We start from the raw sequence: 26,032 nt of genomic DNA on the forward strand, positions 1-26,032 counted from the left end.
AGGAAGAAACAAGAAGTAACCAACACTGCAGCAGCTATAAAAGGTCTTGGGGAAACTCCAGGCAGTATCAGCTGATCACAGAAGTGTTACTTAATACTCTTTATAATGAAAATGTTTGTAATCGTGTCCTTCTTCCTGAAGGGAAGAGGTTAATTCCATCCCTAGATGGGTGATTGATGGGTTTCCCTGTCCTAATCCTGTCAGTTTCTGTTGTTTGACTTGATTCAGTGTGTATCAGCTGCATTCCCACTGTTAAGTGGTTCTTGGCTGTCTGCCCAGAGCTATTCATTGAAGAGTGAGAGGGGGGGGAACTCTCTTGCACTTTATTTTTAGCCAGTTCTCCAAACTGCATAAGCAATTAACTAATGGTTCGGACCAGGGGTGGGATGCTACTGGTTCTGCCCACCTCTGTAGAACTGGTAGCTCTGAAGAGCAGCAGACACAGAACCGGTTCTGTGTCTGCTGCTGCTTGGCCCATCTGCCCACCCGGCCTCTTACCTGACCTTTATTTCCTGCTTTTTCAACCTTAGCTGCTTTGCGCGGCACAGCTGAGGTTGAAAAAGCAGTAAAAAAAAATGCACCCGAGCACTTATCAGCTATCCCGGTGGCTTGTCTAATGGTGTAATACACGTGCGCACAGCGCATGTCTCGCAAAACACAAATACCGAACCGGTAGCATTGCCAGTTGAATCGCACCCCTGATTCGGGCCAACCGGTGAGAACCAGCTGAATTCCACCTGTGGGTATCTGTTCAAAATATTATAGTGGAAAACAGTTGGCACTATTCTTTTGCTTTAGTTTATCTGGAGCATGCACGTGAACAGTTCATGATCTATTTCATAGTCAAGTTTCGGGCTTAAAATCTACTGTTTTATGATCCATGTTTGTTGATTATGTGACATCAACTCAATGTTAACTCTTAGTGACCACCACATAAATATCCTCCATGATAATCTGTCCCTAATCTGATCATCTAAAGGCACATCCATTGCCAGTCTGAGTCCATTCACCAGCTTGTTTGGCAGACTCTTCGTTTGTTTTTTTTCCCCAGCCTCATTGAATAAGACCTTAAATATCTAATTTAATTAATTATCCTCTTTTGTCTTGATTCATTATTTGTGCAAACTGGTGTGTACATTTATTACTGAATATCCAGTGGTAGCTTACTGAAGTTAATTCAAATGCCATTACTTGAATTACTCCTATATTCCTTGGCTTATTCTATTATTTGATATCTTCTAAGCTACCTTTTCTTATATTTATACTTTTGTGGAGCAAGGGTGGAACAATTCAAAATCTCAGACAAAGCTGCTTGAGAAAAACATTAGACAGGCACAGAGCCAAGTTACTCCTCACTCATGTCACTATTTCTATATTAAATCTGTCTCCTCTGAACACTTGCGAGACAAAAACTCATGTTTGTTTAAATAATATTCTCTCCTAAGGAAGCAGGAGTCATGGCATCTACTTCAAAATTAAATTAAAGCACAAGTGTGGCATATTTCAAATTATATCCATGACTCCTTATTTTATGCACATGTACGAAACATTTTGTCTGGACAAGTTGGAAGAGGTTTGAATTCTCTTTAAGATTTAATTGCTTAAGACTTTTCCTCACAGACTGTTTTTCTCCTATTTCTCAAGAAGCCTTAGTTTTTAAAGCATGAATAATGAAGTTCTTCTGCCTTTCTTGTTCCACACATGCACAAATTAATTCTTTCCTGAGACTGTGTGAAGTGGAATTTAAAGATTAACTTAGAATTCAGAAGAAAATTGTCCCGTGGTACTTGATAAGATAATCCAAAGTATATAATGAATGTATCGAAAATCAGCTCATCACCCATGGTTTGGAACAAAAGACATGTAATGATATGCAAAAGGTCAGTTCTCTTTACTCACAGTGTAAGTCATTGAAGTGGTATCTATTCATTCCGCGAGCTATATAATACCATTTCTCTGTCCATGTTCTATTTTCAAATTAGTCTCATTTAAGTAATATTTAAAGTTTGTTCACCTCCATGCAAACATCTAAACGTTGGAGAATGTGTACCTCATCCCATGTATTACTATTGATTTTTTCTCTTTTGTCTCAAGGGTCTTTGATTTCTGTTTCAAAGTCTATGCGAAAAGCAGAAGATAATATGCTGCTAAGCACATTCAGCCTTGGAAAGATAACGCAGAATGGTGACAAAGCTGGAAAGTCTCTGCCTACATCTTCTTTTGAGCATTATAAAATGGAGGACAGCAGTTTTCTGGATGAAGATCGAAACCCTCATTTCTCAGTGAGTTTTCTGTGTAGCTATTGTGTAACACAAATTAGCATTATGGACCATAAATTTGTAACAAAACATTGGAATATATTATTTCAGATATGCCAATATATAGAGCCATAATGGCACAATAGTTAGAATGCAGTATTGCAGACTAACTCTGCCGACTGCCAGCAGTTCAATCCTTACTGGCTCAAGGTTGACTCAGCCTTCCTTCCTTCCGAGGTTGGTAAAATGAGGACCCAAATTGTTGGGAGCAATATGCTGGCTCTGTAAACTGCTTAGAGGGTTGACAAAGCACTGTGAGGCGGTATATATGTCTAAGTGCTATTGCTATATAATTAGTATGGAATGTGATTTGAAGCAGCTATCATCCTAAAATGAAGTGAACAGAATGCTGTGTTTTGTATATATGAAAATGTTAATATTGTATTTTCAGTCTTGAAGAGTTTAAAAGAAAAAACATGCCTTTCAGCTTTAGTTTAAAAACAAATCTTAATGTTGCTCTTACCATCATTAGTACATATCACAAAGGGAAAAAAATCTTTAAGTAGACCTTAGTATTATTAAACTTAATTAAACAAATCAATTTTATTTCGCATTAACATCCCTTGGCTATGTATTAAGGTGTCTTGCCTTGAAAAAACCTGGTTTGATTCTTGATTTTAAGCTAAAAACTAAACTTCAGGATAGATTATACTGCAATCTGAAGATAACTCTTTTCTGAAATGGCTCATTAGTGGGTTAAGGACTGGAATATTTTTATTTTGAAAATTTTCATCTCTACTTATTCTCTGGAGTACAGAATATAGGTTATAAACATCATGTCATAAACTACGGCCAGCCACGGAGCATAAATGTTAAGCAGATTCCTTATTTTGAATTGGAGGGACCTATGACTTTTCCATCAAATGCTGAGGTTGAAAATATTGAATCAATACAAGAACGGCGTGAGACAGGAAGTGATGAAAACTCAGCTAATTTGCCTATCGGAAGAAGAGATTTTGATCGTGAGTTATATTTTCATGTTTCTGCAAAACATTATTACCTTAATTTGCTAAATAATAGTTATAACTATTGAAATGAATAACTGTGGCCACCATTTCTCCAGTGATAAGCAGAAGCAATCTAAGTAGAGGTCAAGGCAATTCTCAAATTTCTCAGCTAGTTATATTCCCTAATGTATGTGACTAGTGATCTTCAGTACAGGTAGTCCTCGACTTACAATTCGTTTAGTGACCACTCAAGGTTACAACGGCACTAAAAATGTTACTTATGACCATTTTTCACAGTTACAACCTTTTCAGCATCCCCATGATTGTGTGGTCAAAATTCAAATGCTTGGCAACTGGTTCATATTTATGGCCATTGCTGTGTCCCAAGGACACGTGATCACCTTTTGGTAACAATCGGGTTACTAACTTATCAACCACAGAAATTCACTTAACATCTATAGCAAGAAAGGTCATAAAATGGGGCAAAATTCACTTAACAACAGAAATTTTGGGCTCAATTGTGGTCATAAGTCGAGGACTACCTGTACTCCCAACTTTCAAGTTCCTTTTTCTCTTGCACATTGCAGCGGAGGCTCAAGAAGAGCCACATAGCTAGTTTTCCACCTGCCTAACTTCTATGGCATATGTGGCCCACCATTTTCTTTTGGGCAATTGTCCATTAGCTACAATAGCAATTTGAAGTGCACCTTAATTTGTCAGCAATCCTCATGCTGCTAGGCCAGTTGTGGAAGTCACAAGGAACATCCAGCCAGAGAGAAAGAGAATTGGCAGAGTGATGCCTCCAGGTTAGTGCTATTGTCCAGATGCCCAAATATAAGAGTTTTTCTAACTTGGCTTAGCAGGAGAGACACAATTGTTTCTCCCTCCTCTCCCGTGAGCTGCCTTTTTTCATCATCTTTTTCAATGCATTCACACAAAAGGTAGTCAGTTTTCTCTACCAAACTCCTGAAGACTGGGGTGCCTTAGAAATCAGCCAATTTTTTTAGCTTAAGCCTGCTCAGGAATAAGCCAGTGTTTCATTCATCCATATATATTCAATTGCATCTCTACGTATTTAACACAGGTAAAACTATACTGAGCTGCCACCTTTTTATTATCAAAGGACAAATGTAGCAATCAATCATCAGAATAAGCTTCTCTGAAAAAGAAAGGTTTATTATTACCCTAAGTCTTTAAAAATTGTAGGTCCCACTTGATCTTTTGAAGAGTGACTGGTTGAACGTAAGATTTAAAAGATAACATGTGTTCTAAATATTTATTAGAAAAAATGAGTTAAAATTTCAAATGAATGATAATTTACAACATGCCACTACAGATGACAATGTAGTTAAAATTTGTTTATAAAAATATATACTTGACAGTCAAAATCACAAATTTTTGTTGTGTTTTCTTTAGTGCTCAGATGTATGCTGGGAAGAGTGTATCGACCTTGTTGGCAAGCCTAAGATGACCCTGAAGTGCATCACTTGGAAGAGACAAGCCCTTTCCTTGATAAGTCACAAAAAATGTAATTGTGGTTAAAATATTGCTATGTGTTTGTAAAGATTCTAAATATTTCTATGTCAGAATGCTACATATTGAAACAAGTGTAAAATCACAGTGCATTATTAAACTGAGAATTCTGCATAAAACTTGATGATTTAATTTTTAAGTATTGTATATATAAAACTTCTGCATAATCATGATTGCAATGGAATCTTAATATAGTCTTGGTTTTTTTGCCCTTTTAAGCCACTGACATTTACAACCTAAAGAACTGAGTTAGTTTCGCTTGCCCAATAATAAGCTTGGTTTTGGGTACAGCCTTTTTGGATTTGGGGGGTTCTTTTAGTTTGCTGTCTAAACTATTTTGGCATTTCACTACAGTCTTTGGTTTCTTATACTGTGGTGTTTCATTTTCATTAGTGAATATGACATTTTCACTAGTTCTGTCCACCAGCTTCCTCTTTGGATTCTTGTTCTCTGGCTGGCAACTTAATTTTCCTATTTTGTTTCTTGTATTTCCATTCTGACAAACATTTTCAGAACCAGTTCCAAGTGTAGTATTTTCAAGTGATGAAGTCAGGCTTTCTGATGGTTAAGAAAACAAAACATTTTATAACATTTATATTCATGGTGAATAGGCAGCAATACAAATCTAATAAATAAATAAAATAAAATAAATAAATAAGAGGAAAAAATACACTGTTTTTAAATTGTTTTTGTTGTATACTAGTCACCCCTGTTAATTTTCAAGAGACATTGTTCTTGTAAATTGAGTTAACTAAGTCTAATTAGTAGAAAAAATTAATTGAAAACAACATTATACAATCTGAACCATCACCCTTGACATAAAAAAATACCTCAGCAACCACTTCAGAAAATAAACACGTATAAAAACAAGAGTACAAGAAACCATTCATTTTTAAAGCATGTGCAAATTATTGAAAAATATGAATTGGATTTTGATGCAGTGCCCAAGCACCGAAAGATATTACATTTTGCTGTTGAAGAGTCCAAAGTGAACTTTATCAGCCACTTAACTGGACAAATACAAAAAGTCAATCTCATAATGACATAGGTGGCAGAAGGTATTAATTCAGAAGAAAACAACAGGAAAGAGCCTTGGAAATATTCAAGTTAAATGAACCAAAAACTGCATAAGCTTTTATGAGCATGGGAACTGCTACAGTGTATTGATGTTCACTCAGTTCACAGCCCAGATATTTTTTGCAGCATTTTCAATGAGGTTTCAGTTATTTACCTCTAAAAGAAAACACAGAACATGCCCTAAAAAGAACAAGCAATGTTATTTTCAAATCTTAAAAAAGTTTGATTGCCTCAGTGTTTCATGCTCTAGGTCAAATAGTTGGATCTGCTTACAGTCTGTTCTAAAAGTAGTGTTACTTTATGTGCTCAGAGATGATTCTGTGTCAGGAAAGAATAGAGCAGTAAAACTTGTGAGTAATGCAAGGGCAAGTGGGCATACTTGGATTTCTTGATCCCACATGGCTACCATGCAAACTCTGGAAAAGATAAGAGCTCCAATAAAAAACAATCAACAGATACAAGTGAGATCACCATGCCAAACTCCAACTCCCCTTTCCTGTTTTGCATGCTAATATAACACACAAATTACTCAAGATATTAAAAACCAACATTAACTGCAAAGAGTTTGAAAAAAGTTCTGTGAACATGGGGGGAGGGGCTAGCACATTTCACATTACAAGAAAAAGATACATTTTATATATACTTCTATATGTGTATAAAAAGGATTACAGCCTGAACTGGATTTAATTAAAAAGAAAGAGATAGCGGACATGATGTACAACACTGAAGACGCTTCTATGATCATATGGCTGACATGATTATATGCCAAAGGCACACTCCACCAAAGTAGTACCTATTATCTACTTGTGTTTATCTGCTTTCAAACTGCTAAGTTGGCAGCATGCACTTACTGTATTGTCTTAAAGAAGCTCAGGTGGGTTTTTTTTCATGACAGCCAATTGATCAAGGTTGGATTCTACCAGTTCACACCTATTCGCTAGAATCGGTTGTTAACATTCTAAGCAATTCGGAGAACCGGTTGTTAGAAGAAATTACTGGCCTAATCCTGTAAGGAAGGCAGGAAGGAAACATTCTGGTGTTGCTTACAAAAACTGCCTCCCCGTTAACCCTTATTACATTCTTGGCAGGACTAGACTTTCTGTCTCAGGAACTTCTCTGGAGTTTCCCCCCCCTCCTTTGCTGGTACTTTGCTTGTGTGGAGTGACCATTCAAAGTTACAATGGCACTGAAAAAAGTGACTTATGACCATTTTTCACACTTACGACTGTTGCAGCATCCCCACAGTCATGAGAGGCCAGGCGAGGAGATGCGTGCCTCGAGTTGAGTGATATTGAGTTGGCCATGCCCAGCCAATAACATGACCACCAAGCCACACCCACCAACTAAGCCACGCCCACAGAACTAGTTGTTAAAAAATTTGAATCCAACCCCTGCACTTGATCCCAAAAAAATGTCACAGCCCCATCACTCTGGAGTTCCTCAACTCTATCTTGGTGACCTAGATCATGAAGAATGATTCACTAGAAATACTATGCCCTATCTCTTTGCTTCTACATCAGTTACATAAACTCAAAACTGATATTACATTATGAGTTAACATAATGGCCAAAAACATATCCAGCCCTCCAATCTAGGCTGATACTTGATCAGACAGAATGTAGTCAGATCAAGTTCACTTGGTCCATCTATGTAAGAACTGGTAATAACCCCACTGGCTTTCTCATTGTGCATGAAGATTTATTATGGCCCAACTTAATATTTAAATGCACCACTGCAAGAGTAGAAGGCAGATTGGTCAGATGCCTTAATTTCGAAAAAGAGGAACCAAAACACAACCTAACTTAGAAGCACCTAACCAAAGTTCTTCTTAACTGACCTTAGCCTCTCCTGCAATGACATACTTCCACCTACCGTACATTACCTCTCATTCTCTCTCTCTACTCTTTCCAAGGCCACATCATGTTATCATCTACTGTCAATAAAATTAGCTCTTGGAAGACAACCAACTAACGAGCAAGTAACACTTCAGCTATTAAAACAAAATGATCTGCTTGGCATGTCCTCAGCTTTGTGGTTTTGCCCTTTGGTGATCTCACCAACTACTATATGTCCTTGTCACTCCAGGACAGCAAACCCTTTGTATTTTTTCTGCCCTCAATTGTTGAAGGTCATAGAAATTGCCAGTATCCCCAGGCCTCTCTAGAAGTACCGTAGCAGCAAGAGCTCTATGGTGTATCTGGAAGGTAGAATGTAACAAACCAAAAACCACAAACTGCCCTGACAAGCAAAAATTCTTTTTCATAAAGATGGCATATTTTGTGCTGCAAAATGGTAGTAAAGATCTAAATTTTAGAACTATGGGTGATTTCAGGAAAATATTGATCATTTTCATATTACCATTGTAAAGAAAGTATAGGAAATGACCAGGCTGAGCCCCAGGGGAATCAAACACATCATCAGTCTAGAGTCCCTTCCCACAAAAGATCTAAGGCCAGCCCACTTTGATTTTCATTGACTCTTATCTACAGCCTCTTTGCTTTGACATTACTAGTTCAGATTCCTGTAGAGATCATCGGCTTGCAAAAACAAACAAACAACCCTTTATATTCATTTGAACTACCTAGACTTCCTGATTTTCCCATGTTTGACATTAAGTTAAGCTGACGGAGGGAAAGACAGCTTACAGTTTTGGGAAAACAAGACTTTTTAAATAAATGCAACAAAATAAATAAAATAACTAGATAAGTATATGTTTACAAAGAGCTAACAAATTCAGAGACAACATAATATTGAGTATCAACTGTAGAGAAACACTTGGCAGGGAAAGGTTGTTGCCTTCATGCCTTGCTTTGAGCTTCCTGCGGCATCTAACTAGCCACTGCAGGTGCCAAAATATGTCTAGCGGACCACTTCTACATTGGTATAGCAATTATTTCATTTATTTGGGAGCTGTTCAATTAATTGACAGCATATACATTCATCCTGGCCAATAAATGAGGGGGCAGAGAAGTAGAGAGATATTGCTCACTGAATTTACCTGAAGTTGATCTGTCTTCAGTATGAGAAGCTGCTGTTTTTTGGAGTGCTGGATACACATTTGTTGATGAACTGAAGGGTTGATTCTTTGGCTTGATTATTTGGTCATCTTTATAAGTGCAAGCAAACTGAGATCTAATTAAAGGTTGCTTCAACTAAAAAGGAAGTAGATCAATATGAATTATAATGTATAAATGAGGAAGACAGATTTCTATTCGACTGTGATAGATATAAGCGAAGCTCTGGCTTTTTTTTTTTTCATTTCTTTAGTTTGCGTGCTGGAATAATTAATTGAATGCCTAAAATTACTGTATAATTGCTTGTATTTCACACGAAAAAAATAGCTACATTAGATGTGTTTTAGAAAGCTGCAGCCTTGATTGATTTTTTTAAAGGACTCTCATAAGTTCATTAAAAATCATCTTTTTTCCACTGTATGTAAACATACACGTACACAAATAAACATAGGCCTGATATAAGCTATGTTCACGTATTGCACTAAGTCAACACTTCTCTAGTCAAGATTTACTGAATCAGTCACACTTGGCACAACATTTATAAAGCACAATGACTGTATTCATGTAACAATCTAACACAAATCCATATTTACATTATTCAGTACCTTGGTGTGATGCATGAACAAAGTCAGACAACGATCTCTTTCAGAAAAAAAAGAGGTAGAGCCAAGAAGAAAGGGAGGGTCCAGAGACAGGGGAAAATTCATGCAAGGTGAACTATCTTCAACTGGTTCTTTGGGGAGCCATTCTTGACTTAATTTAACAGGCAGGGGGAATTAAAAAGATTTAAATATATGTAAAAATATTGCAAATGTATTTATATTGTATTTTTGTTAATTGTTGAAATAAGTAATAGATGAACAATGGGTGTAGTCTCTTATGCACCAGCGGTTGAAGTAATTAATGTTCATTAAGAGGTTATATTGCAGAAGTTAGCAAAAATGGAATTTCAGCATTTCTAAGCTGTAATCTTACAGAACCCTCTGTTGTAGCAATATGGGAAAGGGAGTTTTCCAGTTTATGTTCAATTTGAAGCTGAAAACAAGGGGGGAGCATTAAGAAAAAAGCTTCTTGTCACACAGAAGCAAGCTTCCCCCTCCCCCTCCCCCCATTTTCTGGCTTTGTTTTCATAATATCCTCCTGCATTACTTGAGGTGATGATGCTCGCAAGCTTAGGGGGAAAAGGGACTGACACCAGACAGAATAAAATTCAAAGGTACCAATCATTCCTGCTGAGAAACAAAAGACACTCAAGCCATTGCAATGTAAAGACAGGAGAAAAAAAAGATGTATTTCATCTTGGGGCTGGCAATATGTAAGTCATGAAGTGCTGGGTTTTTTCTTATTAAGGGCTTTTCTAGAATCTACAGAAAAAGAAGTATCTTTGAGGAGCCCTGATGGCATGGTGGCTACTTCTGCTGACTGCCGGCTGCTTGCAATTTGGCAGATTGAATTTCGCCAGGCTCAAGGTTGACTCAGCCCTCCATCCTTCCGAGGTGGGTAAAATGAGGACCCAAATTGTTGGGGGCAACAAGCTGACTCTGTAAACCGCTTAGAGAAAGCTGTAAAGCACTATGAAGTGGTATATAGTTCTAAGTGCTAAGTGTCTTCATGTTTAAATCTCTGGCTGCAAGCCTTCTAGTTCAGGTAGGAGAACATTAACAGCAATTATGCCTTAAGCATCATTAATGACCCTCCTGGACAATAGGCTCATTTTCCCTTAAAGGTGATCTATTCCTTCTTTTTAAAAAGAAACCAACCCAGAAAATAGAACAGTAGCAACAACTTTCAAAGTTGGATCAAACAGGATACATGGCCAGATGAGTAATTCTACTTTATGGTAAGGTTATGTTAACGAAAAAATCTTGCAAATCTATATATTTTCTCCCCCCCCCCCCGGCTCCCTTTTACACTCAAGAAACTAGGGAGGGTCCCTTCTGAACTGCATTCCTTTTATCTGCCCATTCCCTTGGCTGTGTCTCTTCTCCCTATATCTGAAGTTCCATTACGTACCATTACATGTAGTATGCCAGAATGCATAAACAAGTTTAGATTTAAATAAATGCTTCATCTTGGAGGGAGGGGCAGGCAAGAGAAGTTCATGGTTAATCTACCTTAATTTTTTCACATACTGCCATTTGAATCCGCTGTCTCAGAGCTTTGGGAGAAGATCCCCTGGACTGTGTTGGAGATCTGTATTAATATTTAAACAAAATACAAGCAACTATGGTAAGCATGAAACACATTGGTTACTATGGTACTAGCCTTATATGATATGCACGTATAGATTTAGAATACTTGTTAATACATTAAATGACCTGAAATTCAGAACCTTTTGTCTGTGTGGTGTTTAATCCATTTTTGAGAAAGCCAGTTTACTTAGATAAGGGATCCCACTATAAAATGAAAGATTCTGTACGTGCTTAACCTCCATATGTGCATTATCTCTACTTGTGACAGCTTGATTGGGTCAACTAAAAATTCGAAATCTGGTTATTCTTCCTTTATTTCAATGTTTATGCTTATGCTTCACAATTCAAATATTTCTCCTCTTTTTTGCTACTGAATTTGTGTTTATGGTCACACCTAAGTTCTATATTCAGAAAGGAAGAATCAGTAGCATTATAACTTTGCAGCTAGAATAATCTATTCAGCTCTTAGTAATAAAAGACTAATTTTGCTAGGTAATTATTTTTCACATTCTAGTCATATCCTGAGGTCCTAAGTACTATATCTCATCCAATTTTCCTTTGCAATAGCCACAACAGAATACTGACCGAGAACAGAATTTTGACAGATAGCATTCCAAAAAGCTGATGTTTCCGATGCAGAATAACCTACCATTCTAAAAGTTACAGGCCTCTGGATTCATTTGTGACCTTAGCTCTCCATGTACTCTCTTCTAGCTCTCTGCAAACTATTAATTCTGACAAATGCAATCTTTCCCCAGTTTTTGGCAGCTACTAAGCAAAGCAAAAAAAGTGGGGGAAAGGCAGGAATGATCAAAAAGAGAACAAAAGCCTGCTGAGCAAGGCTTGTGCAACTATTTCCAACTTCTTAATAGCTGCCTGCTCTAGTCATTGACTGAGAGAGAAGAAAGAGGGGAGAGGTTGGAATTGAGATGGCAACATTCCAAGAGGATCCCAGTTTCCTTCTCACTCTCTGGGGAAGTGCACTGGAGAAATTTTCAAGATTTTCGTATCATTACCTCCATCCTTCTTTTGTCCCCCCCATCACCATCAAATTGGAGCCCATATGGTTCAGTTTTCAGGAAGTTATCGTATTAGACATAAATCCAAACCTTCTTAAATAATTCTTTCAAACATTCCGTTAGGCTGGATAGAATAAACAAGGTAAGGAGCCAAAACATAGCTTCTGGGATTTTTTTTATCCAACTGCTTTATCAACAATAGTCACAGAAGACATCTATATTTTCAGTAATATGTTGCATCTGTTTGTATATGTTTCTGCTCTCCAACTGTCTTGTGTCTGGGTTTTGTGCACACTAGGAAACACAAAGTGAGCAGCATATATAGATAGTTCTTGACTTGTCTGGTCGTTTAGCAACTATCTGAAGTTACAACAGATCTGAAAAGGGTACTAACAATCCAGCTATGAATTTCTAATGGCCATCCCCTTCCACAGTCACATGATTGCATTTGATGCTTGGCAACTAGCCCACATTTATGACCATTTGCAGTCAAGTAACTGCGATTTAAAGTTTTCCAGCAAAAATGCCCTAATAATGAACAATGAGTTTGCTTAATGATGATAAACATTCGCTTTATGACTATCACATTCAGTTAACAATCACTGCAAAAAGGGTTGTACAATCAGATAACAGATAGCAGATAATCAGAGTTGGAAGGGACCTTATAGGTCATCTAGTCCACCACCCCCACCCAAGTGGGAGACCTATACCATTTCTGACAAATGGCAGTCCAATCTCTTCTTGAAGTGATGGTGTTCCCACAACTTCCGAGGGCAAGCTGTTGATTGGTTGATTGTTCTCACTGTCAGAAAGTTTCTCCTTATTTCCAGGTTAAATCTCTCCTTGTTCAGTTTCCATCCATTATTCCTTGTCTGGCCTACAGTCATTTTAGAAAATAGCTTGACCCCTTCCTCCCTGTGGCAGCCCCTCAAATATTGGAAGACCACTATCATGTCTCCCCTGGTCCTTCTCTTTACTAGACTAGCCAAGCCCAGTTCCTGTAACCTTTCTTCTCTAGTCCCCTAATCATCCTGGTTGCTCTTCTCTGTTATTTTTCTAGAGTCTCAACATCTTTTTTATAATGTGGTGACCAAAACTGGATGCTAGGTGTGGTCTTACTAAGGCTTTATAGAGTGGTATTGTACCTCACTTGATCTTGACTATATCCCTCTGTTAATACAATTTAGGATTGCATTAGCTTTTTTGGCTGCTGCTGCACACTGCTAGCTCATATTTAGGTGGTTGTCCACTAAGACTCCAAGATCCCTCTCACAGTTACGGCTATTGAGCCTGGTTTCACCCAGTCTATATGTGTACTTTTGTTTTTTCTTGCCTAAGTGTAGGACTTTACTTTTCTCTATATTGAATTTCATTTTATTAGATATGGCCCAGTGTTCTAGTCTGCCAAGATCCATCTGGATCTTGAGCCTATCTTCTTGGGTGTTAGCTATTCCTGCCAGCTTAGTATCATCTGCAAATTTGGTAAGTTCCCCTTCATCAGGTGTGGTCACATGATGATTTGCTTAATTACTATCATGACTTACAACCGCAATTGCAGGTTGAATTATGATAATAAGTTGAGGACTACCTGTACTCTGCTCAGGGTCATGTGACTGAGAAAAAAGGGGAGGGGTCCTAGAATGAAGCCATTACCAACATTCCAAGATGTTTGTCAGTTGTCTCTTTCATAGAAATGAGCTAGGGATTATTTTCAGGAAACCTTTTTTTAACAGTCTAAAGCCAGATTTGGCCCTTTTTCAAGCTCAATATTTCTTTTGCTGGCTTTTCCTCAGACACCAAATTTGGGGTTTCAATTTTTGGAAAATTATCCCGCTGATGGACAGACAGAAAGTATAGCATCACACATTCTGCATAATTTATTCTAATATTCTAAAGGGTTGGAAAAAAATAAAATGAGTGGTAGAAAGAGACAATGAAAAAGTAGTTATTCACTTTTGGTTCTGGCTTTTATCAGCATTAGCATTATTATATAGTTTCCCAGATATTTTCTGCAAAAGAAAATAGTTCACAAAACAAAGATTGAATCTGCCTCATCAGGCTTAGAACTTACTTGAACAATAACATGGCAGAAGGAAATCCAAGTTCTTCACATCCAAATAACAAAAGAGCTTTGTTGCTGAAAGGAGGATGACTAGCTGCTTCATCTAAAACAGCCAATAAGGACTTCACAGTATCTCTTCCACAGTAAACAGTGTCATGGTTTATAGAATGTAGTTTTGGCTAAAAATTAAAATAACTTTATTAGATACTTTAGACCACACTGAAAGAGTTTTATCACAGAATTCATATTAATTACTTTCAATCCAAGCTCTGTAATCACATTCACATGCTACCATTTTTATCTTAAACCTTGAATTGAAATATCTGAAATATTATTCATATCTATTTTGGTTTTGTTTTTTTTAAATAGTAGGCACATTTCTGTAGAAAACCATCTAATGCAGATTCATCAGATAAAACTTCCTCATGATAGAAATCTTCATTAATCAATGGGCTCTGTATACTTCAAGGCAAGGTACATACAAACAGGGTACAAGAAAGAGTAAGGTGCACAGGCTGGTGTTTGTACAAGCAAAGAGGCAAAAAACTGACATGAGATTCAAGCAAGGCAATAACATTAGGAAGAGTTAAGCAATCCTGTCAGGAAGAAATCAGCAGATAAATCAATTAACACAAGATAGGGAAGTCAAAATAAAAATAACCACTGCTAAAATATACTTGGAAGGGAAGGTGGGCAGCAAAAGAAGAACTTCCCAAAGATTAAACTAATTATCAGCACTACTTCAGAGGAGAAAGCTTTTCTTCTTGTAGAAAAGATTTGCCCATTTAAAATAAGAACATTTTTAAAACACATTATCATTTCCAAGGTCGTTCAAAGCAACTATTTTATTCAACTAATGTACAAGAAATAATCAGGGCATTTAAGAAAAAAAAATCTGTTATATCAAGCAGTTTAGAAGAACAAAAGGAGGCCCCTTACTCGGGCTGGACTGATTCCAGTAGTGCTGGCTGCCACAACCTCATGCTGAAAACTGATAATATTTTTAATCCTCAAATCCAAATCTTGTACAACTTCCTCTGCTGCTTGACAGAAAGCATCCCCGCTGTTTCGGCCTTTTATCAACTGCATCTTGATTGTTGAGAGGATTCGGCCTCCTGCATGTCTGAAAAACAGACCTAGGGGTCATTTCCATATTCATTTTGGCATTATTTTAAGATATGTAGTAATTTGAAAAAAGAGAATATTCACAGTTAATCAAAATTGCTCAGCAAACAGCTTTGATCTGTTAAGTTGCACAGCATCTTGCAGTGAGATCTTGCCTTTTAATGAAATAATTTGGTATTATGAATTGGGAGATTACAGAAGGAAGAAGTAAGGACAATAGACTCATACCTTGCTAATGCACTGTTTAAGTAGCAAGGAAAATAACCTGCTAGAGGTTTTAATTACATTATCATAGGTTAGCTCACATTATCCAAATCCTGCTTAACCACTAAGATTTTGAAATCCTCTGCCTTGCCTTTATTTCCCATTTACTTAGGATCATATTAACTTCTGAATAGTATTTTCATAAAGACTGATAAACAACATTTTAGACAAAATTTCAAGCACCATAATACAAAGTTTTCTAACTAATTACTTTCATAACATAAAATGCACCCTCCTAGAGATACGTAAGACAGTTTCCAACATTCTAGTACATACTACCAGAAAATAGAAATCCAGTTGAAGTTACATAAATAGCATATCTGATTTTAAGTTGGAGTAATTAAAGGCGAAGAGATTTCATCTCCTTTCAATATATTTCTTTGAAATTAGATAGTACATATACTGAATGAAAAAAAAGCCAACTCTCCTGTCCCATTTGTTAAAGGTGACAGGCTTTTGGCTAACATATTAGAAATTAGATATGTATTCTGAAAGCTTATTTCCACATTCTGGAAGACTTCCTTCCATTAGTCTAAATCTGATTCAAGGGAGAAGCCCTCCAAAATGTTAGTATTTTATCCCATTTGTGCCTTTTTATATGGTGAAAACATTTGAACATAAGATATAAAATTGCCCCATTTTCTGAATCCTTCTTTGGAGATAACTACATATAGATTTTTCTCAGACTATGTTGAAGCATCTTATAACCTTTATACTGCCTGTTTCAAGTGAGACTTGTTTAAGTGAGACAGCCCTGGTTTTCAGATTTTCTTGAACTGTACCAAAACTGTGCCCACTGTTCCAAGATCTCTATAATTTCATTCTCATTTTGTTGTTTATTGTGTAAAGAGGATAAGGTAGGGTATTTGGTCTCTCCAATATTTTTATCTAGCATAGATTTTATACAGTTTTATAAGCATGACTATGAAGTGTTTAGGAATAAAAAATAAAGTCTGAATTCAACAAACTGATGATGAAAATGGAATTTCCGTCCCAGAACTAATTCATTACCAACTTTTTCAAGAGCGACGCCAGAAATTTCAAATGGCTGCTTATCACCTTATCATGGGTATGCTTCTCTAGGTAAGCCAAAAGCTAAACTAAATACTTCTCTTGGCAATCACAGAAAATATGATTATCAAGTGTGCAGATGTCCCAAACATGGGGGACAGCAAACTCCACAGAGACAATAACAAGATAGTAAAATGGGCAAAAATTAGCAAAATAAATTTCAAGAATGACTAATGCAAAGTCCTACAATACGGGAGGGGAAAAATTCAATAACATGAGTATTTTATTTATAAAATTCATTTGTTGCCCATCTTATATCCAATAACTATGGGCAGCTTACAGCATAAGTAAGAGTATAGAGAAGAGGGACCATACTGAACAGCAATATGTGCCCCCAAAAATCTGGGGTATCTTGGTGAATCATAATCACAAGCCATAATGTGATGTAGCTAAAACCAACTAACCAACCAACCTATTTGTAAACTGCATCAGCAACAGGTATTTTTGATTACTGACTATTTTTTAGTACCATTCAAACTTATGTTAGTTCTGAAAAGAAAGAAAAAACTCTACAGCATATTTACAACCATTTATGGCCTTCACAGCATCCATCAGTCACATAATCGTCATTACAGTCAGTATTCACTGTCTGGTGTCTGACATGTGGGTTTTTTCTCCCTCTTTACAAAACAGATTAATTGGAGAGAAAGGGATTTCAAAGTGAGCTGCTTGCTCTTCTAAACATAGAGAACAATGTGATTGTACCAGAGGTGGAAAAAGGCTAGTGTTATGAACTAATAAAAACTATTTAATAAAAACTTGTCAACAGTACGAGAAAAGCAGGCTCGTAATCCTGCACCTTTGATTGGCCCATGGATAGCGAGCTGGGATTGGTCCTTACGGAGCAGCCTGATTGGCTATTAGCTGAACATCTCTCATTGGGTACAATTTAAACATTTGAACGCAAATCATTGGTTAACGGGTCAGCAGCCAGCTCTATAAAAGAGCTGCTGCTGCCCAGGGTTTTTGCTCTGTTCTTAATCGTTAATAAAGAGTTGAAGTTCACAAGTTCTCTGCCTCGTCTCCGTTCCTTGCGCCCATGCTCAGAACTTAACAGCTAGGTAAATGAAAGATTGACTACAAAAATCACTTGGGTTTTTTTCTCCACCTGCTCCCCTATAGAACAGAAAAATTGGAAAGAGATTTCAAAAGAGTATTTTGAGGAGTTTTAACAGATTATGTAGCTAAACCATGGAGATGTTCCTATATTGGAAAAGAGATTGGGTTTCCAAATTGCCTTCCAATTCTTATATTTTATATTCAAAAAATAAGATGATTATAACAATATTAGATTTTTTAAAATCTGTCCTTTTGTGTACATACAGTACCAGCAACATTAGTAAGCATATGGACATCACTCTTGGCATCTGCCAGCTTCTTGATCCAACTTTTTATTTAAAAATATTCACATTTTAAAAATAGGGAGCTAAAATTCTGCAAAAGAAACTGACACCTGGGATGATAGGAAGCATCCTGCAGGAATAGATCTAGGCAGCATGTTGATTCATCTGTCTTTTGTTAAGTCATTGTGTTCTTCAGGGCAGTTGTTTTGTATATGGACAAGCCGACCAACTGTCATTTTGCAAGGGCATCTACTATCTGTTCTCCAGATTCCAAACTATGACAACCAAGCCCAAAAAGGACAAGGAGCCCTGATATTCAAAATAGAAGTCTTTTACTGAGTACCTGTTAATGATTAACTAAGTTTTTGCACCACATAATCCAGTAAAGCCAAGATTTGACATCCTTTCCTTGAACGAAAATGCCTGCTGTGAGCAGTTAATGTCTCAATTCTTATTTAATCTTTCTTCCCACAGTCTTCATTTCCAAGAAAAAATTTCCCATTCCCCATCAGATATACATAACCATAGCTGGACCAAAGAAAGGAAAACTTCATTCACTTTTTACACGAAGAAGCCAAAATAAAATGCTGATCTACTATGTGAGGGATTAGTTTAGGACATCATGCCATGTCTTACTTCATTTTGCATTAAGGTATGCTATTAACAGGCAATCCTTCTAATACAGAACTACCTATGATTGTTAAATCCTACCAAGCTCAACAGGATTTGCTCCCAAGTAAGTATGCATTATACCGTGGCTGGAGACTGCTTTTATTAAGTGTTGAAATACTTTACCCAGTGTATTAAATGTGCTGCCTGTACATTACATGCATGATTTAATCCGGAAAAAAAAAGATTCCAAGGAGTTAACATTTGGGATTTTTTTTCAATTCTCCCTCTCATCTGTGCCATTTTAAGTTAAAATGCAAGTATCAGAGGAGAATGCTCCAAAATGGTATTTATGTTTCTGATCCAGCTTTGGATGGGAATGATATATAGGAGCAATTCAATCCAGTTGTTAGAGTTCCAACCTGTGTAGCTATTATCCATCAAAGCAGGAAATAACCAAGTGTGGCATTTCACTACTCAATTCAAAACAGAGGGGAGGAAAAAGGAGGGAAAGAAATAAAAAAGGCTTATTCCTGGGAAAGCAGCTCCTCTGAAAGTCAGATCAGTTTTTCAATTGCTGGATGCAAAAAAAGCTAAAGCCCCTTCACCCTCATCATAGGACAACTTTCAGATATCAGCTGTTTTAAAGCTTGTACTAGGAATACTGTATATACTCGAGTATAAGCCTAGTTTTTCAGCCCATTTTTTGTGCTGAAAAAATCCCCCTCGGCTTATACTCGAGTCAGATTCCCTCTGAAAAAAAATGGTGTGGAGTCGCGGCCTCCGGCGGCAGCGACTCCCAACAGCCAGCCGGGAAGGGAAAGGCAAAAGCGCTTTGCCTTTCCCTTCCCGAGGCGGCGGGACTGGGGCCGCTCCGGCGGCAGCGACTCCCAACAGCCCCAGCCGGGAAGGGAAAGGCAAAAAGCGCTTTGCCTTTCCCTTCCCGAGGCGGCGGGACTGGGGCCGCGCTGGCGGTAGTGACTCCTGACTCAGGGGGCCTCCGAGGGAGGGGAAGAGAGTGACTCCTGCCTCCCGCTGTCATCATCATCTTCTTCTTTTGGGTTAGTGAATCAATTAAACCTTTCATGATAGTGAGATCGTTTCCCAAATTAATTATTTTTATTTTTGAAATTTACCAGTAGCTGCTGCATTTCCCACCCTCGGCTTATACTCGAGTCAATAAGTTTTCCCAGTTTTTTGTGTAAAATTAGGTGCCTCGGCTTATATTCGGGTCGACTTATACTCGAGTATATACGGTACATTATTTAATAGAGATGTGACAAAATTCCCTTAGCAAAACAGTTTAATGTTTGGAGTCATTTTTAGTTTTTTCCATTTGTTTGTACTAAGTCTATACAATATTCTTTTTTCCACATTGACTTAAAAATGACAATTGTATGTTTATTATAATTAAAAGTTAAAACAAACAGGGATTCCAGAGAAATTCTATAATGGCCTTGTAGAAGATACATGGAATCACCAAAGTAATACAGTCTTTGAAGAATACAAATGTTCACTTGCCTCTGCCATACACTGTTTATTTATGTGTTTGAGAGAAAAGTAATAATTTTTCATATGTCAGATTTTCTTTAGCATGAACACTTTCCCCAGGAAAATTTCACAGATCCTTAATGAATTCAATAATTGCCTTTTAAATATTATGTTGTAGATGTAGATCCCTTTATTTGTACAACTCAAGGTGGTCATATGGTCTTATGACTACTAAGGTCATTTCATACAGGGAAGCTGTCCAAAGATAATACAAACAAATCCTGAAATACTTCATTCATATTTCTATTTGAATATTTCTTCTTGCAATATGATAGTTCTATTGTAATTAAAAGCATATAATGTGATACTGTTAGATTTTGATTTGAGACAGGTAAGAGAAAAACCCAGGGCTCTGAACATGTACCCTTCTTTCCAGTCACTTTTTGTGGGTACCAATCCCTCTCCTTAACTGCTGCAAAACTTTTAGAAATAATGGAAAGAGCAGAAAAGCGTGAAAGGCTGTTTTTAATCAATATAAAAAAGTAAAGTGTTATACTATGTTTTTTGGCCTATTTTTTGCTTGAGCCATCTCTCCCTGTTTCTCTTGTCCTTCTGATTCATATTTCAGATATATTCTGTGTGACTCCTACATGACCCCAAGCCTCCATAAAGGAACTGTGCATCCATGAAAAGAATGTTTTTTAGAGTTACAATCTATCATTGCTTTATTTCCTTGAAAGAAATTAAAGGATAATCCAGTAGACACAATTTTTACCTGGATTCAAGTTCTACCCATGCCAAAAGGTCCTGGCAAAATTTTTCCCCATCTGGAAATATGTACAATCTTACACTATGGTTCAAAAATGAATATTTTTTTTGAACCCCCCCCCCCCAAGTAAACTACAATCCTATAAACTGCAGGTAGGCTGCTGACTTATGAAAAACCCACAATTTTTTTCCTGACAAGTAGGTAATCACTCTATAATTCAAGAGGGCTACACATACAACTACTCAAATGTTGCATAATTATAGCATTATGAGACATTTAATCCATTTTCAGTCAAAACCCACTTATCTCTTTTGAACTTTAAATTAAAAAACAGTAAACTTTATTCAAATCATTAAGAACTGTAAGTAGTAAACACTGTAGCATACTGTTGCAATACTATCAAATACACAATGTAAACTCACGAGCTTTAGAAATTAAATTTTAGATGCCAAACAATTCCATGTGTGAAATTATAATTTGAATTAAAATCTGTGACAAATTTTTAAAAATACAGTGGAACCTCCGTCACGACCATAATCCATTCCAGCACTTTGGTCATAACCTGATTTGGTCGTGACCAAAAGCAAGACTGATTGTGCATGTGTAAACACACAAAAAATTGTGCGGTAGGGGAAATCGCCACAGCTGTGTTTGGTCACTAACCCAAGGATGTGTTCGTGACCAGATGCAAAAAAGTTTGGTCATCACCCGGTTTGGTCATGGTCAAAAGTGTTCATGACCCGAGGTTCCACTTTATATGTTTTAAGAGTAAAGGCAAATATATATATCCCATAATGATGCAAAATCGAATTGGGACCAGAGATTCACTCTTCCAAGCTTTTTGGAGTCCATCTTCAGGGCATTTCTTTACTGGAATACGTGCTTTGGGCTGTTCTGTGAGTTGTGTTTATGTGTACCTTCCTATTAGCTGATTGGTGTGTTGATAGTTGGTGACTGGCTGCATTTCCTTGTGTTGTCAAGCCCTTGGCTCCTTAGGAATTTGATATGCTGGTGGTAATTTAGCACTCCTGTTAGCTGACAAGGGGCCCGTTTCCCAGGCTTCATTCATTTCCCTGGCTATCTTTGTGCCTGCATGGCCAATGATCTTAGTTGCTGCAAAATTAAATGTGTGTCCTTATTCATTGCAATTTGAGGCTACCAATGAGTTTGGGTCTCCTCGTCTGATCCTCGCTGGTGTTCTTGTTCTTCTTCTTCATGAGTCCAAAAGCTCAGAAGAGTAAATCTCTAGTCTCAGTGACGGACTCAAATTCGATTTTGCGTAGTTATTTTAGATATCTTATATTTTAGATATAATCCCATAGTTTAATTAACCATTCTTCAAAAGATGGAGTCCAAGGGATTTTTCCAATAAAAAGCATATAGAGTAACGAATACAGTGCCAGTGCAGTACATTTTGAAGGGATGTCTAGATTGGTAACATTTAATAAAAATATCTCTGGTTGCAGTTTTCAAAATTTGTCCCATTCTAGAATGAATCATTTTCCAATATTGCAGGGTTTTACTATATTGTCATAACATATGGAAGGAGGATTCACCCTGCTTGTTACATTTCCAGTATTTTTTAAGGAAAATACTCATGATATACCAACAGAATCTTATACCATTTCTGATTATTATGTTCAAAGTAAATTTTATAGTGTTCTTCCATTAAAATTTGTATTGTTGCATCAAGTATAACTGAGTTATGCTCACTAATAATTTATACACGATGCTTAGCATAAGTCAATAATACGTGTTATTAGACTGTAAAACTGGACAGACTTCTCAATAGCCTTTCTTTTTACTATCACACTGCTTTTTTGAAGGCACTGAAACCAGTTAAATGTGGCAGAATGCTGCATATTATGCGACTTTTATCTTTGTCCTATTCTTAATAAAATCTTGAAATTCATACAAACTATTTCTCCAGTGAGCAAATTTATTAGAGGCTTTGTCTTCATAAAAGCAAATATTTAAAAAACAGTAGGAGGGGAAAAGCCCAGATTTATTATTTTCCTGTATATCCCAGGCATTCAGCAGTTAACTTAGTCTTGCATAATAATTTCTAATTTGTGAATCCAGATACATATGAAGAGCCTCTTGAAGACTGGAAGAGTAATTCATTACTTGTCTATGCCAAATAATAGCTTATCTTCAATAAATACAGGAATAATTTGAAAAAGAAAGTTTAGTCGTGGTGAGAAATTCATTTTGACAGGTGTGATTATTCTTAACCAAGATAGATTTAACTTTTCCCATCTAGAAATATATGTTCATATATTTTTCCAACTTGGTAAATAATTAATCTTAAATAATTATTTTTTTTTAAAAAAATCCAAAGTATTTTATCTTTTTAGCAGGAAAATTAAAATCTCTACTGGAATACCCATTTACCTGTTCTTACTTCTTGCACAAGGTTCATCTATTTTACCTCTTACTCTACTAAGCTTTTCCCTCAAGGAATTAAATCTTATTCAGCAATTTTCTCAGAACGAACCTTCACTTAACTGGCTTTCTACTGCCACATTACCACTTTTGTCTTCTCAACTGAGCTTTAACAGTCCTTATTTTTCAACGTTCCAAATATTCCAAACTATAAAATTATTAATCCTAACATGGAATATTAATTATAAAACAATCTGATGTTAGACTACTGTATGTCGCATCACCGTTGCCACCGGTTCGGTGGGTGTGGTTTGGTGGACGCGCTTTGCCTGCGTGCACACGTTACATGCACGGGCGTGCCAAATGAGTACTTTGCACAGGCGCAGAGGCATTTGCGCAGGTGCAGAGGCATTCTACCTCGCCTCCTGCAAGCCTGCATGATCTCCCAATCGCTTTAGCAGCTGCCACTCGGCACTATTCTGTGCCGCGCAAAGCAGCTGTGCTTCAAATTCAGCGGATAAGGGTCAGCATGGGAGCTCGGGTGGGAGGGTGGGCCCAACAGCAGAGCCATTAGAGCAGCAGAGAGAACCGGTTCGGTCTCTGCTGCTCATTGTTCCTACCGGCTCTCCAGAACCGGGCAGAACTGGTCGAATACCATCACTGATGTAGGGATAACATTAAGTTTGTAGCTGTTGCAATAATAGCTACTGTAATCTCTGCTTATGCAGATAATTTTAATAAGAACAATAATAAATTATAGGAAAGAAAAACAAAAAAAGTTGAAAGAGACTGAAACAATGAAAGCTTGATAGAAGTAAAAACTAATAAAGTGCTGTTTTCCATGTGAATTATTTCAATTGCATTAAAAAGGACATCATATTGTGAGATTTACCCAGTTTGATGACTACTGTAATTAAAAATCAGATTTGCTTGGTTTTTCAAAGGCAATGAATAAAGATACATTTTAAAGTTTTAAAAAATAATAGGTAAGTCTATGTACCAGAAAAGAATTACCTTGAATCCAGATCTTCACCAATAATTTCTTCTAATTTATCAATAAAGTGAATTAACTGAGAAAGCCCCTTTACATGGCTTCTTAAAGGATCAGTTGGTAAAGGAGCATATCCTTTTCCTCCAAGTTCTATAGCACGTATAAATGAAGTTGCCATCTAACAAAAAACACATAATTTAGTTACTGTATATAAAATGATAATAGAAAAGGATAGGTTTTTAAAAAGAAATTCGTAACAAAAAGGCATAAAAACTTTTTACTTAATAAAATGCATTCATTGTATGTTGGAAATTGAAATAATCTCTATGTAATCATTTATGCCCTCTTTTGCTTTTAGGTTGTTAGATTTCAGTGGGATGTTCTAGTTTTGCTTCTGGATTTTCCTGTGGCTCTGACAACAACGAGCAAAGATCAATGTTTCCAAGACTTTATTAAAAGTAGTAGACCAAGATGATATGAACACCAGCATTTTCTGACCCATTTTTTTTCCTGTAACCTGCTGGGAAAAACCAGTGCATATGGAAGACATTTCCTTTCACATGGCAAAACTCAGCATGTATAAGTCTACCCACAAAATGTTGAATATCCGGCTCTGGGAATGAGTACTTTTTAGCCTTGTTTCTTTTACAATTAAAACAATCCAGAGAGTTCTAATATATCCCAGCACACATACCCAATTTTTTAATTCTTTCAATAGCAGTGCCCATACACATTGTATCAAATTGTTCAGAAACCCCTAGATTTCAAAAGAGGTCTACTGTACAATAGAAATTACTGTTGGAAAATAAAATATTCTACAAAATGTGGCTTGAATAGAGGATGCTCTGTATTACAGCCAAACAGCACAATCATATACAACTCAAAAATAACCACTAATTATGTTATTTTAGACTGCAACCTTATATTATTTTAAAATAATGGTGAAAGCATGGCATTTCAGCTCATATTGAAAACTTGTAAGATATTTGGTTATTAACTGATAGTTGTATTTTGATCCCAAAATCACATGAGAAATTGAAGCTGTGGTACAATTAAATTCAAAAAATAGCAGGAAAAATTTCTTTTGGAATGACTGGTCTGGACAAGGAATTACTATTTTAAATCAGTTGATTTCTAATGGTTGTTTTAAAGTTCTTGAGAAACAATGCTTTAAGTCAATACTCTGACTTACCTCTAATATATACTTGGCCAAATGAATAACAAAAACACATATTAATTAAAGAACAAGGCTTTGTTGCTTTAGCAGTTACCAAGATGTCTGCATCTTAGCTTCTTCATGAGATGCAGCCATCAAGTTAGAAAACCAGCAGTACAATTTTATAAGCTACTAAAATGAAAGTTAGTATGAGTTATATATTTGAATTGTGAAATGAAGAATTGGAATATCCACATTTGAAGAAATAATGGGTCCAGATGTTAAAATATGTAGCATAGTTCCTATCATTTAAAAATGAAATTAATTCATTGGAAAACATTACATTTTTATTGGAGATCTCAAAGGTATATTTAAAAAGGATTAGACATTAAATTTCTTATACTGGTGAGAGAAGAAATTTGAAGATTCTTTAACTCACATTATTTGATTTCAATTCGGTTATAGATATAGTGGCTTCAAACCACTACATATGTTAATATAATTTAAGGAAGAAATGTTATAATTAGATATCTCAATGCAATGTTGAATTATATCCATAAAACATGTCTCATTTATAACTTTGGTTTATTTAGCCTTGAATGCAGCAAACACAGTAATTTCACTGTAAAAAAAATTGAGAGAGCTGTTTCGTGTAGTGGTTTAAAG

The 26,032-nt window shown here is 36.5% G+C and overlaps 2 protein-coding genes across 4 annotated transcripts in view; one reads left to right on the forward strand and one right to left on the reverse strand.

The window, feature by feature from the left end:
* The first annotated feature begins 2,042 nt into the window (after positions 1-2,042).
* Positions 2,043-3,881, forward strand: PMCH (pro-melanin concentrating hormone). The gene is made up of 3 exons (XM_087969111.1): positions 2,043-2,282; positions 3,076-3,280; positions 3,853-3,881. Exons 1-3 carry the CDS (start codon positions 2,043-2,045, stop codon positions 3,879-3,881), a joined length of 474 nt encoding a protein of 157 aa, XP_087825237.1.
* Positions 3,882-4,422: 541 nt separating this feature from the next.
* PARPBP (PARP1 binding protein) overlaps positions 4,423-26,032 on the reverse strand; it is a 35,168-nt gene continuing 13,558 nt past the window's right edge. For 2 of the 3 annotated variants that reach the window (XM_087968436.1, XM_026695018.2), the window contains exons 6-11: positions 24,234-24,388; positions 15,102-15,285; positions 14,172-14,341; positions 11,004-11,082; positions 8,874-9,027; positions 4,425-5,356 (exon numbers count right to left, since the gene is read on the reverse strand). In XM_087968436.1, coding sequence (XP_087824562.1) covers positions 5,028-5,356; positions 8,874-9,027; positions 11,004-11,082; positions 14,172-14,341; positions 15,102-15,285; positions 24,234-24,388 — 1,071 coding nt within the window. In that variant the 3' untranslated portion in view covers positions 4,425-5,027. Of the gene's footprint in view, positions 5,357-8,873; positions 9,028-11,003; positions 11,083-14,171; positions 14,342-15,101; positions 15,286-24,233; positions 24,389-26,032 lie in introns of all 3 variants that reach the window. The other variant, XM_087968437.1, reaches the window with a different exon arrangement.

This window comes from Notechis scutatus, chromosome 6 (genome assembly GCF_049901735.1).
Source record: "Notechis scutatus isolate UNSWTSFEM ecotype Mainland chromosome 6, rNotScu1.2, whole genome shotgun sequence".
Lineage (NCBI taxonomy): Eukaryota > Metazoa > Chordata > Lepidosauria > Squamata > Elapidae > Notechis > Notechis scutatus.